The sequence below is a fragment of the Vigna unguiculata genome, chromosome 6 (assembly GCF_037176805.1).
Source record: "Vigna unguiculata cultivar grain cowpea cultivar isolate G323 ecotype 2 chromosome 6, ASM3717680v1, whole genome shotgun sequence".
NCBI lineage: Eukaryota > Viridiplantae > Streptophyta > Magnoliopsida > Fabales > Fabaceae > Vigna > Vigna unguiculata.
In genome coordinates, this window is record NC_140797.1 from 42,072,841 (window position 1) to 42,088,250 (window position 15,410).

General features: G+C 31.9%; 1 protein-coding gene across 2 annotated transcripts; it reads left to right on the forward strand.

Moving 5' to 3' along the window:
- The first annotated feature begins 1,320 nt into the window (after nt 1-1,320).
- Nucleotides 1,321-5,407, forward strand: LOC114187001 (putative E3 ubiquitin-protein ligase LIN-1). Of its 2 annotated transcripts, none has more exons than XM_028075102.2 (7): nt 1,321-2,534; nt 2,616-2,754; nt 2,845-3,788; nt 3,888-4,032; nt 4,184-4,438; nt 4,556-4,862; nt 5,102-5,407. In XM_028075102.2, the coding sequence occupies exons 1-7, from the start codon at nt 1,501-1,503 to the stop codon at nt 5,230-5,232; spliced, it is 2,955 nt and encodes a 984-aa protein (XP_027930903.1). In that variant the 5' UTR covers nt 1,321-1,500; the 3' UTR covers nt 5,233-5,407. The 2 variants fall into 2 exon arrangements, with proteins under 2 accessions (XP_027930903.1, XP_027930902.1); XM_028075101.2 differs by having other exon boundaries at nt 1,323-2,534; nt 3,885-4,032.
- Nucleotides 5,408-15,410: the final 10,003 nt, after the last annotated feature.

Below are 15,410 nucleotides of genomic sequence, written 5' to 3' on the forward strand. Positions count from 1 at the left end.
TAATTGATTTTGAATGTTCCAAATAATTTATTAGCATATATTAATTTTAAAAATTGATTATAGGAATTTCCAAAGCGAAACAGAACACGCACATTACAAATCGTCGAAAAAAGTGAGTCCTGGTTGCATCTGCAATGGTGACTGCCGTCGTTTTGCAGGTAACTTTTTAGACACTGAATACCTCGTTTTTTTTTAAAATTAAATATTTATTATATTTAGTTACTTTCGATTCAATTATTGGTGGTCACACTTTGATATAATTTATTGGGTAGTCAGAATTTATTGTTTATCATCCTTTCATTCTAAGAATAAATGTTATAAGAAAAACATGCTAATAAAAAATTGAAAAAATAAAAAATTACTTAAAAAATATCACTTAAAATTATAAGAAAAAATTGTCAAAAATTTAGTAGTTAAAACATTATTTTTTTGATAGTTATAAAAAGTGAAATTTTTTAGTTGAAAAGTGTTACCAAAGTAATCCCACTCAAATTCTGAATCACTTACACAGCCATTTCAAATAAAAAAAAAATCTATTATTAAAAGAATACTTTTTAGAACACTTTCAAACGGGATTAAGAAAAAAACAAACAGAAGAGAAATCAAACAATGAAATATCAGAAGTGAGCATTAACCAAAGCCACTATCTGCATGAAGGACCACGAGAACAATCACCAGCCATACTTCGTAGCAGAATATAAAAGTAATAACTGATTTAGAATCAAATATAAAAAGCTTTATAAAAGGTACTGCACTATCAATGAACTAAATAATAGTTTTAAATTAGTTCTTTTTGGTAGTATTAAAATCAATAATTTTATTTTTTTTGTTTTAATCGCTTATTGACACAAAAGTACTTTTTCTGCATGCTATAAATAAGTTATACAATTAGCAAGTGACTGTATAGAAAAACAAAATCCAACAGTGAGGTCAAACAAGAAAGTATCAGAAAGCAGTAACTAAAGCCACTATCTGCGGGGAAAAACCAGAAGAACGACACGACATCACTCATAACAGAGCATAAAACAAGAGCTTGTTAAAACAAACATAGAAAGTTAAATAAAGGGAACTGTGTTGTTAATGAAAAAACAACAACTTCGAATTAAAGTAATATTTTTTGTTGTGATAATTGACATTGTTCAGTGGCAGAGATGTAGTTATCATGTGCATGGTGTAATTAAACAAAGAAAGCAATTTGCAATTGCAAGTGAGTGTTGTTTAGAAATGTGGTGACAGTTTCACTGAGATGAGAAAGCTGGTCCAAAGGGGTGTTTGCCTTTACAGAGCAGAACATTATAATTTAAAATATGGCCTAAAAGATTCACCGTTCACCAAATCCAACCCTTTCTTTGTCTTCATTGCTGTGCCTCTTTCCTGCTATAGCTAATCTAGCTGTCACTGTTTTATTTCGTATATTTGTTTCATTCGAGTTCCAAGAATGTCATTGAAGCCCTTCTTGCTTCATACTTCTCTTTCAACCCATTTCTCATTCACCAGCATATGGCTGCCTTTGGAGAATATTCTGCCCAATGTCCAACCCCGGAGAGACCTAAACACAGACTTTCACAGCATGAGAAAAAACCACTTCCTTCATACATCTGTCATGATCCAAAAGGCCTTCCTTCACCCAAGCACAAGGTAGAGAAGAATTCATCAAAAACTGTGTCTTCTTCTTCTTCTCCTCAACGCAAAAGGGGTGGTTCTGCTTCGGAAAGATCAAATTCTAAGTCACTGGTGTCAGCAGATTCAAGAAGGGTAGGAACCTTGATGGATGAAGTTGCCATTGGAGCAGTGATTGCTGTCCTCAGTGGCTACATAGGAAGATATGTGAAAGATGAGATTTTCAGGAAAACAATCCGAGAGAAGTGTAGTTCTCTCTTGGACAGAAGAAGAAGAAAGGATGCAGGTGATGAGGTTTTTGTGAACATGGAATTGGGTATGAAGAAAATTGATAGATTAGTAGAAAGTCAAGGAACAACGGAACAGGTGAGGATGATCAAAAGGTTAAGGAGTTCCATTGAGCTTTTAAGCGTAGTTGCTACTTCGAATTCTAAAACTTCCAGGGATGCTTCAACCTGTGGTGTGCTAAATTCACATCTCTCAGCTTGTGCTCAGCTATATCTGGCAGTAGCTTACAAGCTGCAGAAAAATGACAGGGTTGCCTCTAAGCATTTACTGCAAGTGTTTTGTGATTCTCCGAGTTTTTCTCGAACCTACTTGCTTCCTGACCTTTGGGAGCATTTGTTTCTTCCCCATCTTCTCCATGTCAAAATTTGGTACAACACTGGGCTTGAGTTCCTTTCAAACGAAGCTCATGGTGAGAAGGAACAGAAAATGAAGGTGCACAACAAAGTTTACAATGAAAAGATTGATAGAGGGACTATTCTGTTTGCTCAGTATTACAAGCAATGGCTTAAAGTTGGGGCCAGTGAGCCACCTATTCCTAATGTCTCTTTGCCATCAAGGCCAAGTTACAGATTATCAAGAAGGTCTTCAGATTCTTTTGTTTCAAATTCCTCAATCAACCAAAACTTGTAAGTGATATTAATATCTTACATTCACCACCACAACCATCTTTCTGTAAGTGATTTTATGTTTATGGTTTTCTTTAACAGATTCAAGACAGTGTTCGGCTCCAAACTAGAGCAGCAACCTTCTGGTCTTGGTGACCAAAATGGAGTGTTGAGAATTACCACAGGCCTAGAGATTGATGAAAAGTTGTATGAAGATGAATGCAAAAACAGTTCAGTTCAGGTTATCTTCTGTGCTTACAATTCGCAGATGAAATTGTCTGATTCAAATTATAGAATTTCACTTCTGATGTAATCTCCTTACTTCGTACAGAAAGGAGATAGGGTATTTGTTGGAAGATCAAGTCATTTTGGCAAAAATCAAGCTCAATTATGGCCAACGTCGCAGAGATTGGACTATTTTCAGTGTCTTTCTTGCAGGTTCATTCCAAAGGAAAGCTTTGAGAACAGCAACCGTAGACCCAAGAATGCTTCAGCTGTTCTTTCAAGAGATTTTGCTGGAGCTATTACAACTATAGGTTCGTCAGATATTCTAAGTGACTGTGAATTCGCTATTCGTGTGATTACTAAAGCTTGGTTGAACTCTCCTGGTGATCCTCTAATTGAAGAAGCACTGACACAGCCTAGTGTAGTTCAAGCTATGCTTGAGGTGTTATTTTCCTCAACCAATGATGAGATTCTTGAATTGATCATATCAATTTTAGCAGAATTAATAGGAAGGAATGGTGCAATTAAGCAAATTATACTGAACTCTGATCCTCAACTAGAAATATTTGTGAGGCTTCTAAGAAGCACTAGTCTGTTTCTAAAGGCTGCAGTTCTACTTTATCTATCACAACCAAAGGCAAAGCAGATGCTATCTTCAGAATGGGTGCCATTGATCCTTCGAGTGCTGGAATTTGGAGACAAATTGCAGACCCTCTTCACAGTACAATGCAGTCCTCAAGTGGCAGCATTCTATGTTTTGGACCAACTTCTTACTGGTTTTGATGAAGATAAGAACTTAGAAAATGCAAGGCAAGTACTTTCACTTGGGGGATTGACCCTGCTAATGGCAAGGATCGAAGGAGAGATCCACGAGAGAAACAATGCTGCTATGATAATTTCATGTTGCATTCGCGCCGAAGGAAGCTGCAGAAGTTTCTTAGCTGACAACATAAACAAGACTTCATTACTTGAACTCATTGTTGTTGGAAGTAAACAAAATTCCAGTGGCTATGCCTTGTCTGTGCTGGTCGAGTTGCTCTGCCTTGATGAGTATGTGCTTATCACTTACCTCTCTAGATTTTTTCTTCTTGGTTTACCTTTTTTCTTCTATCTGAAAATGTTAAGAGGACTTTAATTTCATACCAGAAGAACAAAGACTTTAAATTTCTTAAGAGGACTTAAAGATGGATGGAGTGGCATAAACGTAATGCACGTTTTCTTCATTTACCTTGAGAAGGCTCCACCTGAAGAACGCCCTATAGTTGCAGTAATATTGTTGCTGCTTGATCTTATGGTAATTCTTTTTCATTTAACTTAGTAGTGCTTTACGGAAATATTGGTTGTGAACAATGGTCTAAGTTCTGTGACTTTCATTCCATGATTCTATATTGAATTGATTTACATGTTTTGAAGAGTTCACAAATGCAGTAGCAGTTGTGTTGCAGGAAGATCCTTTCAAGGGAAGCTTATACAGATCAGAAGCAATCCAAGCACTTGTAGCAGCTTTGAATTGTCAAGCATGTAATGATAGAGAGCAACAGCAATCAGCACGAGCTCTATACCTATTAGGAGGTCACTTTTCTCATTCAGGGGAACCATTAATGGAAAATTCTCTTTTACAAAAAGCAGGTTTCAGAGAAATTTGCTTTGAAGATTCATATCCGGGCAAGGAAAATGTTGTTTATGATTCAATTCACAAGGTAGACTTTGGCTACAATCATTCCATGCACAATATTTGAATTGTTTGTTGCTTCTAGTACTTACTGTTCCTATTTTTAGCACATAAAAAATTGTTGATTGGTTGTGTCACTTACTAGAATGTGGAGGAAGAAGCAGAAAGTTGGCAAAAAAGAAAAGCCCTTGTCTTGTTCAACAATGGATACAAGAATTTGCTATCAGCACTTGCAGATACCATAGCCAATGGAATTCCATGTTTAGCACGAGCAAGTCTCATAACCATTTCATGGATGAGCAGCTACCTCAATTTAATTGAAGATACAATGTTGCCACCAATGGTATTCTCAATCTTAAGACCACAATTACTACAATCCTTGGATTATGATAAAGATGTTGAGGAAAGAGTTCTAGCATCATATTCATTGCTATACCTTGTCAAATATTCAGGTATTAAAACTTTAGCCATCTCCTAAATATTCTCCCACACTTTATGTTTTGTATCATGGTCTCTTCCATGAAATAAAACTACATAAATCAATAAATTTTCAATTGCATGGTACTGGTGTAAAACATTTTTTAACTGCTACTGTTTACTTCACAAAAATATAGCTGCATAACAGGTTCTTATCATAAAATATAGTATCCTTTTTTGAATGTTCTTCATTTTCATTTGTCCTTGGTATCAGGATGTGTCTCCGATTTACCATCATTGGACAAAGACTCACTCACACATCTCCGAAATCTCTCCCTAGTGACTTGGACGGCCAACGAGGTCATTGCAATCTTCTCAAAAAGAAGCTTGCAATTGCGACAATGATTGGCAAGAAGCTTCATTTTCTTTAGTCTTCCAATGTTCTTTCTTTTTGATAATATATATGAGATTGTACTCATCTTTGTCTTGTATAGTTGATTAGCTTGAAAGGGAATATTTGTATCAAAGGAAACGAATATCTGCTTTATTCAAGATAGCTTATGATTTCACTTTCAGAAAAGCTTGCTTAGCCAAATATACTACTCAATAATAAGGGAACACAAAAGTAGGTCTAAAAGTGACTTCAGTATAGTACATTGGGACATGTTTGGACAACTTTCCCCGTAAATACTTATGCAAGAGAAAAATAAGAAGATTAAAGTCCTTAGAAGAGCTTCTATCTAAGTCAATATCACAAAACCGACTTCTAAAGTAAGGATCAAAATCCAACATATCATATCCCTCTCACGCGAATGAATGAACATGACATGCTCTAAATAGCTCTGAAAACATCTTAGTAGGTAAGTTTATGTATACTCAAATTACAATGGTGAAGATTATATCACACTTATATATTATAATTTGACGTTATTCTTAATCGATCAGGAATTTCCAATAAATTAGACTCTTTGTATTGATTGGAACATGTCTTTTACGAAAAGTAAGTGTTAGAACATGCAACTTGGTGTGGATCTCAGTTTTTATGTTTGTTCCGAGATAACAAAATTTGTACTAATCCCACATTGTCTTTTATTCACCCCCTCACGTGATAAACAGAGGAAATAGAAGACAAAAGAGGGAACTTCAATTTTTATTTTATTTGCTTACACATGGATAACAAGTTATCTCTTACTCAGTTCTTCATGTGCAACTGTTTTTTCCAGACTGCAACAGGGCGAGCATCCACCTCTTCTTATAAACAGAATCTGCTGAATAAAAAAAAGAAAAAAAATTCTCCATTTGTTGTCAATAATAGCAGACAAACTGCATCAAATAATTTGACATGTAATTCGGAGGGAACAGTTCTTTAATTTCTTTCGTAAGCTCCAAACTGAAAAACTGTAACAAAACCTATATAACCTATGATAACTACCAAATATGTCATTGGTTGGTGCCTATGTAACTGTAGTAGTAGAATAGGAGTTTACTCATTCTACCACTATTTTGGAGCAAAAGATAAAAAAAAAACTGATATCATAAACCCTCTTGTTGAGGTATGAAGCATGATCCAATCGGGGACCCCAAATGCATTTTGACAAATGTGTTTGTTGATTGGAGCAGAATAGAGTGAATGAGAAATGAATGAATAAACGTTGATTTTGCTATAAGTTAATGGGTATCCCAATCAATACGTTTGTTGCATTGTCCTGTAATGCATATGGGAGAGCCATCCCTACGTGAAAACAGCATCACTGCAAGAGAAGATAGCAATCTAAGCCACAATATTGCAGAAAGTACAGCAACAATATCTATGGTCCCCTTTCTTCCCTTCTTCCAATGTTCACGTCATCACGTGCCACTCTTTATTGCAGTTTTTTGTATGCAATGTTGTACTAACAATGCTGTGTCAAACCTTGGAGGATATGAACATGGCATCTAAGAGAATATAAAGGAGGGACCACAAAAATGGAATTGCGTATGGTTAACACAACTCGTCAAAAAGGAATTCTGAATTGCTAAGTTTAAACTCTTGTAAGATTCCTTTTTCAAATCACATTATTCAAAGTTGGTGAAAATTCAATGAGAGCTGGAAAAATGACTAACGTGAATAATATACATAAGTAAAAAAATTCATAAATTTATTATTTTAAGGTTTAAATTTAAAAATAATATTATATATATACTAGAGGACATAATTAAACGTAAGTATATAAATATTTTACGTGTAAATGTAAGGATATAAAGTATATTTTACATGTAAGAGAATTCCGCAACAAAAGTTAGGGTGTTAAAAGTTGTGGATATGGTATCACTTGATTCCAACGGAGAGAGGGAACCAGCATAAGGAGAGGGCCAAAGAAAAGTGGATTCATGGTCCCATTACTTTATAAATTTCTTTTAAAATAATTATTTCTCTAAAAGAAATTATCAACCTTCAATCAAATTGATCATGTATATCATTAAAATTTGTACTTAAATTACTCCATAAACTTTCTCTTTAAATTTCTGCAAATTAATCATCTACTACTACTCCTAACCAAATCAGGTAATAGTCTTCAGATTAATCTAGACTTCACTTTAATGGGGTTTATATTGAAAATAATTCAAGTACGAGTCAAAGTCTCACATTGAATAGAAAAGATGAAGTTAAACACTATATAATTATATAAGAATAAAGACTCATAACATAATTGTCTTAAAGTTTTTGTGTTAAATGATCTCATATATATAAAACCAATGTCATATATATATAGAATCACATATATGTTTAAAAATATATAAATCCACCAGTATGACTAACCGCATGATCATAACCAAAAAGGAGTTATCATACATGTAACCACAATTTCTCTGTCACTGTAAGCATAACCATATATATGATAAAATATAAACCCATCACATACTTGATAAAATATAAACCCATCACATACTGTTATTTTCTTTCCATACTTGAGATACTATATGGTATATCTCTCTCACTAACCACAACCATTTTTGCTTTTCCTTTTCTTTTTTCTTATTCTCTTCCTTAGATTCATAAGTTCACGTGAGACATTCCAAAGGTTTTGGAAGGAATAGGTAGGCCGTGTTTTCTAAAGCCAATTAATTGCTCATAATAAAGAAAATATCCACTAATATCAAATATAGGTATAAAAGTATCAAATTAAATGTGGAAACAAGTGTTTATCATATCAAAATAATAATGTTTCAAATATGAACAACAACAAAAAAAACTTAAAATAGAAAAACATTACAAAACTGATCTTTCTAATTACATAATCTTAGGTTGTGTTCATTTCAAGGAGATGATTTGAAGGAGAGTAAGTTGATGGATTTGAAGAGATAAAGAGGTGATTATAGTGTTGTTTGTTTTGAGGGATAGATAAAGGGATTTGAAGAGAAAGTTTATGAAAATTTGTGAATAATTTGATAGATGTGACAAATAAATTTTTTTTAATAGATTAAATTATAAAATTACTCTTTTGTCCCTATAATTAAAATCAAGAGAAAATAAATTTTATTTAGGTAAAATTAATTTAGAATAATGGAAAATATAAGCTATTTAGTTAAAATAAAAATTTAATAGGTATAATAAATTTAAAATAAAATTTGATTGGCTGAAATTTTGTTTTAATTGTTTGTTGAATTACAAAAACTAATAATATTATTAGTTATTATGGTGAAGGCAAAGCTACTACAGCACCACACCACAAACCAACCACCACTACCAAACACACGTTTATTTGAAAAAAAGAAGTGAATGACAATTTTTGTTATTTGCATTGGATAAATAGTAAATTATTGCTCATCCCTTCAACTATGTGAAGATTGAAATAATACACTCTCTTACCCGTTCGTTCCTTCTATCGCCTTCAAATTTACAGAAACAAACACACTTGTTCTTTGCAACTCCATCTATTTGAATAGTACATGACTGGAAGCGAACACAACATTAATGTTTAAAACGGCGAACTTGCTATCATAATTTCAACTTGAACGGTTAAAAAAACAAAGTAAAATTTATAATTCGACTTTTACTTTATGCACCCCATCAATTTTGTCACGCACCCCTCAAACATTGAAAATGACCATTTTATCTTCTTTATAAGAGATTTTTTCGGAACACAGAGTCCGATAACTCTCCAAAATAAATTTTCTGAAATTTAGAGAATGAGATTTCCGAATAGAATTTTTGAAAAACAAAAAATCGGAACAAGATTTTCGAAACAAAAGTTTTTTGAACGCATAAAATATGTTTCGAAAGTTTTACAGAAAGAACTTTCCGGCACAATTCATTTTTGTACTTTCTCTCTTTTTCTTCCTCTACAGTGATTTCCCTGTCTTCTTCTTGCAACTGTGGCGATTGCAACAGCGGCGATTATGAGGAAAGTGGTGACCACGATGATGACCGCAATGGTAGTTGGAATTTTTTCTAAATAGTTAAATATGTTTTTATCCTTTAAATATAAGTGAATTTTGAAATTAATCAATCTTTTAAATTTGATATCAATTTATTCCTTCATTTTTAAAAATGTATAGATTTGGTTCTTTTTACAAAATTTTATTAAGTTTATTTGACATTTTAAATGCATTTTATGATAATATTTAAGTTAACATTGAACCGAAAGTGTGTCAAACGGTGTAAACAATTCAATACTATCATGAAATATGCTTGAAACTTCAGATAACCTTAACAAAATTTGGTAAGAATGACTAAATTCGTACATTTCTAAAGATGAATGACTAAATTAGTATAAAGTTTGAAAAGGAACTAATTTTAAAATTTACTTAACCTTGGAGGACAAAAAATATATTTAATCCTTTTTCTTTTATTGAGGAGGTGTAGTTAGTACTTGTGGAGAGTGCAGAAGCAATAACCTTATAATTTTACTTAAGGGCTCCATGAATATATAAAAAAAAAAAAATCCTTCTCTTTTATATGTCAAAGAAAGGCTCAAACATTTACACTCTGTGTTGCTCTTCTTTTGAGAAAAAATTAATTTAAGTAATTATATCTATTCTACTCATAATATTCTAAATCAATCAAAACATCAAAACAGTTTACTTTAATTAATCGGTTTGACTTAAAAGAAAAAGGAAAGATAAAAGTAACATTAAATCTATCAGGATTGAAAAGTACATATTTTTTAATTTTGTGTTTACAAATTATTTGAACAGAAAATAAGATTTATTTAATATTCAACTACCGTAATTAAACATAGGTGATATTAAGTCTGTGCGCATGATTTTTAAATGTATATAATATAATATTATATTATATTATATTATAATACTATTTATTAAGTTAATATATAAAGTAAAATAACAAAAGATTATTAATAAATAAAAGATAATAATTAATAGAATAGTTTTATAAAGAATATATAAAAGTAATTGTTAATCTTTAAAATAAATAAATAATTATATAATAAAAAAAAATTAAGATTAAGTAGTTGTAGCACAGAAAAAATATATTATATAATTATAGATTATAGATTATATAAATATATACCACAAAACAATAAATTGTAAAAAATGAAAGAAACATTAAATGTGAGACTCCTCTTTCTATTTTAAATTCTGTCCTAAAGAGGGGTTGGACGTAACCATTTAAGGGTCCAAGTTCAGTCCACTTTGGACCCTAAGACCCCCCTCACAGTCACTTACCCTTCATTCTGTCACTTTTACAGAAAATAGTCCTCTTTGTGTCTCTGGTGCTGAAACAGAAAGCTCTACTAGGGCTTGAACAAGTTCCTTGATTTCCATAGCTAAAACATCTTTCTACCACGTAAGTTGATTCCTTCCCTTGCTTCCTTTTGTTTTCAGCTCCTAAGTTCTAGTCCTACCTTAATCTCTATCAAATCTAAGTTCTTTTTCGTGCTTGTGTGTTTGTTTTCAGCTCATTAAGCTGTTCTTGGTCCTGGTTCTCTTCCACCAAGAGTCCTTTAAGAACGTTTAGCTCCATTCGAGGTAAGAGAAGTTAGAGTTTATGTTTTTTTAAAGTTATTATGCTTTCTATATAGGCATCAGATTTATGTGACAGAAAGCACCTTGTAATTTAACTGTTGCTGGACAAGGTGCATCATTTCTGTACTTTTATTGGTATAGTATCTGACTGTATTTAATATTTATCCTTTTAAGGGTATGTTGTTTTCTGTACATAGTTTCCTTGGTTGAAATTTTAGATGTTGATTGTTGCCCGCATTGAATCATTGACATTAGATACTTTTATTTATTTGTTGAGATTTTATTCATAAAAATAGTTTGCCTTTGGTCTCAATCTCTGGAGACTTGGGTTTATGTTGAAGTATGAACTAAGTAAAATTGTTTTTTTTTAAACATTTGTGGATTGATATCTTGTTTAAATTATTCTTTATTGAAAATTTCCCCTGTGCAGGATTTGTGGAAAATAATTTAAGGTGTTGATGCTTACATTAAAAATGGCATGTCCCTTGACAATTTTCAAATTGCATCGAGTACATTTTATGTTTTGTAAAAATTAAAAATCTAGATAAAAGTATAAATGTGAGGAGTATTCCCTTCTGGGTAAATTATATTTTGGTTAAAAAAAATTTTAAATTATTATATATGTAACTATTTTCACCAGAGTAAACTAGTTTGATGAGAACATAATACACTGTTGTAAAAGACATTATTTTGTTGCAAGTGTTATCATGAATCCATACATGTATTGATTTTCAGACCTGTTACTTTTTCCTTCATCTCATAATTAGTAATGTCTTTCCTCTCCTAGTAAAGGTCAATATATATATATATATATATAATAATAATAATAATAATAATAATAATAATAAATATTCTTTTAGTTTTCTGATAAAATTTTAATCATTTTGTTACATTTTAGAATACCAATATCTTTGATCCTTGTATAAGAATAAATGACAATAATTTTTATTCTCATTATTATAAAAGAAAAATGTTTATTTTTAAATGCATTAATTACCAATTACCAATTTAACATAATTTGTTCAAAGTCTTTCACATGCAAGTTTAACAATGGGTTTTAATTTTATATGCTACTGTCAAATATTATTAAAACTATTTATATATTTGTAAGTTTAAAACAAATGTCAGATTTTCAATGATAATACATGTTTTTTTTAAGTCATTCCTATGAAACTCAGGTAGGAGACGCTGTGTTGACTGTTGTTTGTTTCATGATGGTTTTCTTTAATTTTCCCTTACTCAATATAGATGATCATGCCTGTTTGTATGCTTTAATGAGATTGATAGTGAAAATGTTGGTATGGAAAGCATGACTTGTTTTGTGGTTGGTGGTGGAATGGCATGAAAATTGAATTCTTGAGATGGCATGTGGAAATTTGTTGGTAAAAGAGTTTCAAGGGAAACTCTTGGTAATGGTAGTTAGTGTATACCTTGATATAGGAGATGTCTAGATAAAGAAAGGTATCCTGAACTCTAATAATCGTTCACGCTCACATAGAGCAGAATGATTTATGTGGTGAAAGTGGCAGGAGGTCCTAGTCTTGGAACATATTGGGCCTAAGACATTAGAGGATTAACCCTGTGTGTGGTTGGGTGATAATCCCTTGCCGAAACCAACACAGGTGCATACTTCCTTTAGAATTCTATATCAAGAGTATGATCCGGATATTGAGTTATAGAGTCTTGCAATTGTTTGCTTTCACATGATTTGGGTGCCTACTGCTTTGTTTGATTATAACCTGTTTTATCATTTGGTTGCTTGACAACATGTTAAAATATTTTACTCTAGCTTACCCTTTCACTTTTGTCTGTTCCTTGCTTTGCTTTCTCTTTTGCAATGATCACCAATTTATTGGTGTGAGCATATGTGGAACCCTTGGTAGAACTCAGGATGGTGAAGATACTGCTGTGTAGAGTAGTCCCCTTAGTCTGCGTTATGGCTCACTGTTGAGCCACTTTTGGAAGAACTCTTGTTTATTTAGATTCCTTGCTCTATGAGCAATCTTTTGTAAAACAATAGTACCCTTGTGTCCTTTTTATGACAATTATGGTGTGTCTAAGCTTTTATTCCAAGTATACTATGGATAATATTTTATTTGATGTCGATTCATCCATACTTCCATTCTTTCTTGTAGAGGGAGGCTAACTGCTTGTCGGCTGGGAGCTGTATGAACGGTAACGTCCACGTACGGCTCCGTGAGAAGGGCGGTGGACAGAAATGGCCTTGTTGTACCTCACTCTCGTCTTCAATGGGGTCTGCTCTTTTTTTTTGGGAGAGTATGCCAATATGATCTTAATGAGGTGCGGGGCTTTGCATCTGACATTCGTTGGGCTTCCCTCTTCGGGAGCCTGCGTCCCGGCGTTTTTGTGCAATAAACCCCTCCGGCCGAAGACTAGTGGTAGGTGGTCCCGCGGAGCTTTCGGAGAAGGGTAGCCTAGTGTGTAAGCACAACAATGAACCGCGGCGAACCCTCAGACGACCTATCTAAGATTAGGGGGGAGATCCTCAGTAGTGGTGACCCTTTCACTCACGGACTGATACATGTACCGAATGCTCATACGGGAAAGTTGACTCCTGGGTCTGGAACGAAGTCTCCGAAAAATCCTTTCTTTCTCGTCCACTCAGGGGGGTGCGGACACACCTGCGCGGATTACAGGTGACGGTTACAAGAATGGCGGGGAAGTGAACAGTACCCGACGACATTCAGGGATGGATGTAGACCCATCGGGCAGGGATAATCATTCCGGTCACATGTATGCTTCATGATATGTGTTCTTTTACATTATAATTATATGATGCTTAATTTTTAGTAGACTACTCTATTTAAAATGGGATGTCACATTAAATTATAAAACAATATATACTTTCATAATATTGGGATGTACAAGATGTTAAACTTAAAAACATACCAAACCCCAGTTCACGACATTCTCCACTGGAACAAAATGATAAAATTAAAACATGTATATCTAAACATAACAAATATTCAGGATATACATATAATATGATTGGTAGATTGTTGTGCCATTTTAACAAAAAATACATTGTCAGAAATAAAAGAAACTAAACAGCAAATGTAAAACTAAGTCAATATGGTTAAACAAAAAAAATAATATCCTATGAAGATTGTAAAATCGCAATAATTATAGTTTTTAATAGTGTTAACATATTTATAAATAGGCTCGAAATAGACTATTAAATCTAAAATTAATTTATCATGAACATTTTAAATAGGTTTTTATAAAAATGAATTTGAATGTTGGAATTAAATATAATTAGATATCATAAATGTTATATATATATATATATATATATATATATATATATATATATTTAATTATTTGCTTCTTTAATTTTCAATTTATAAGTATATTTTTATTATATATAATATTTTTAAATGATACCTTTGATTCATAACTAATTTCTTAACTGTAAAAAAAACGCAAATTTACATCCGATTACTTAAATTACATATCATGTTATTTACTATTTCTGCAATCAATCATTTCAAATTATCTGTTCAGTTGTACTTATAAATTTTATATTTCCAATCATCTACCTCTATTTTGTTGACCTTTTTTGTTTTTGGACATTAAAATAATGGATTAAAAATGGGTTAAAATATATTTTTTTTATATTCCTAAGTATAATTTTTTAATTCTAATATCACCTTATATATTATCTATATCAATACAAAAGAGATATCATAATTTATGTGATGCATGTTATTTTAGTCTACTTTTCCAAAATTTTATTAATAATCGCATGCATGATAAAAAGATAAGCTCTTTAATTACAAATACGCTCATAAAAAAATACGGTCCGCTCATGATAATGAACACACCGGTGCGAAACCTTCAAAAGTATGCAGGTCGCGCGGGTCGATCAACTGTCACATAAAAAAGTTTGTATGGTTTTTTTTTTTTCTGGACTTTGTTTTAAATTTTTGTATGATTGAAAATATAAGTATTATGTATTTTTTAATATGTTAAAATTTGAAAAATACATCAAGATACGAATATGAATATTATGATAAAAATATTGAATTATTAATTTATAATCTAAGTTATGAGAATTTTTATTTAATTTTGTGAATTTATTAAAGTTTTTCAATTTATTGAACATCAAAAATTTTATAATAATTAAAAAATAATGTTGGCTGGTACGCAGACTCACAGACCCGTATTTATACGAGATGAATCAGATTATTCTGCTCGTGTTGAAAATTGTAAGACGAGCTAAAGTAACCCACATTTTACAGACAAAGTGCATGTCGGACCAACCCTACTTATATATAAGAAAATTAAAGAAAAATAAAATTTAAACAAGAGTACATAATAAATAAATTTAAGGTGGATAGATGTCTTAAACTTAGGTCCATAAATCCTCAACAAACAAAAGTATAGTAATATTAGTACTGATATTATAATATTCTTGCTTAACGTTACAATAAAAGTTTTCATTTAATTATAATAAAAAAAACACTTAAAAATAATTAAAAATAATTATGTACTTTACCTGCATATAAACTGGACCTTTTTAACAATTAATATTTGATATAAAAGTTTCCATTTGAGTCGCTTAAGCTGGTATATGCACATGGAAAAAGGAGAAG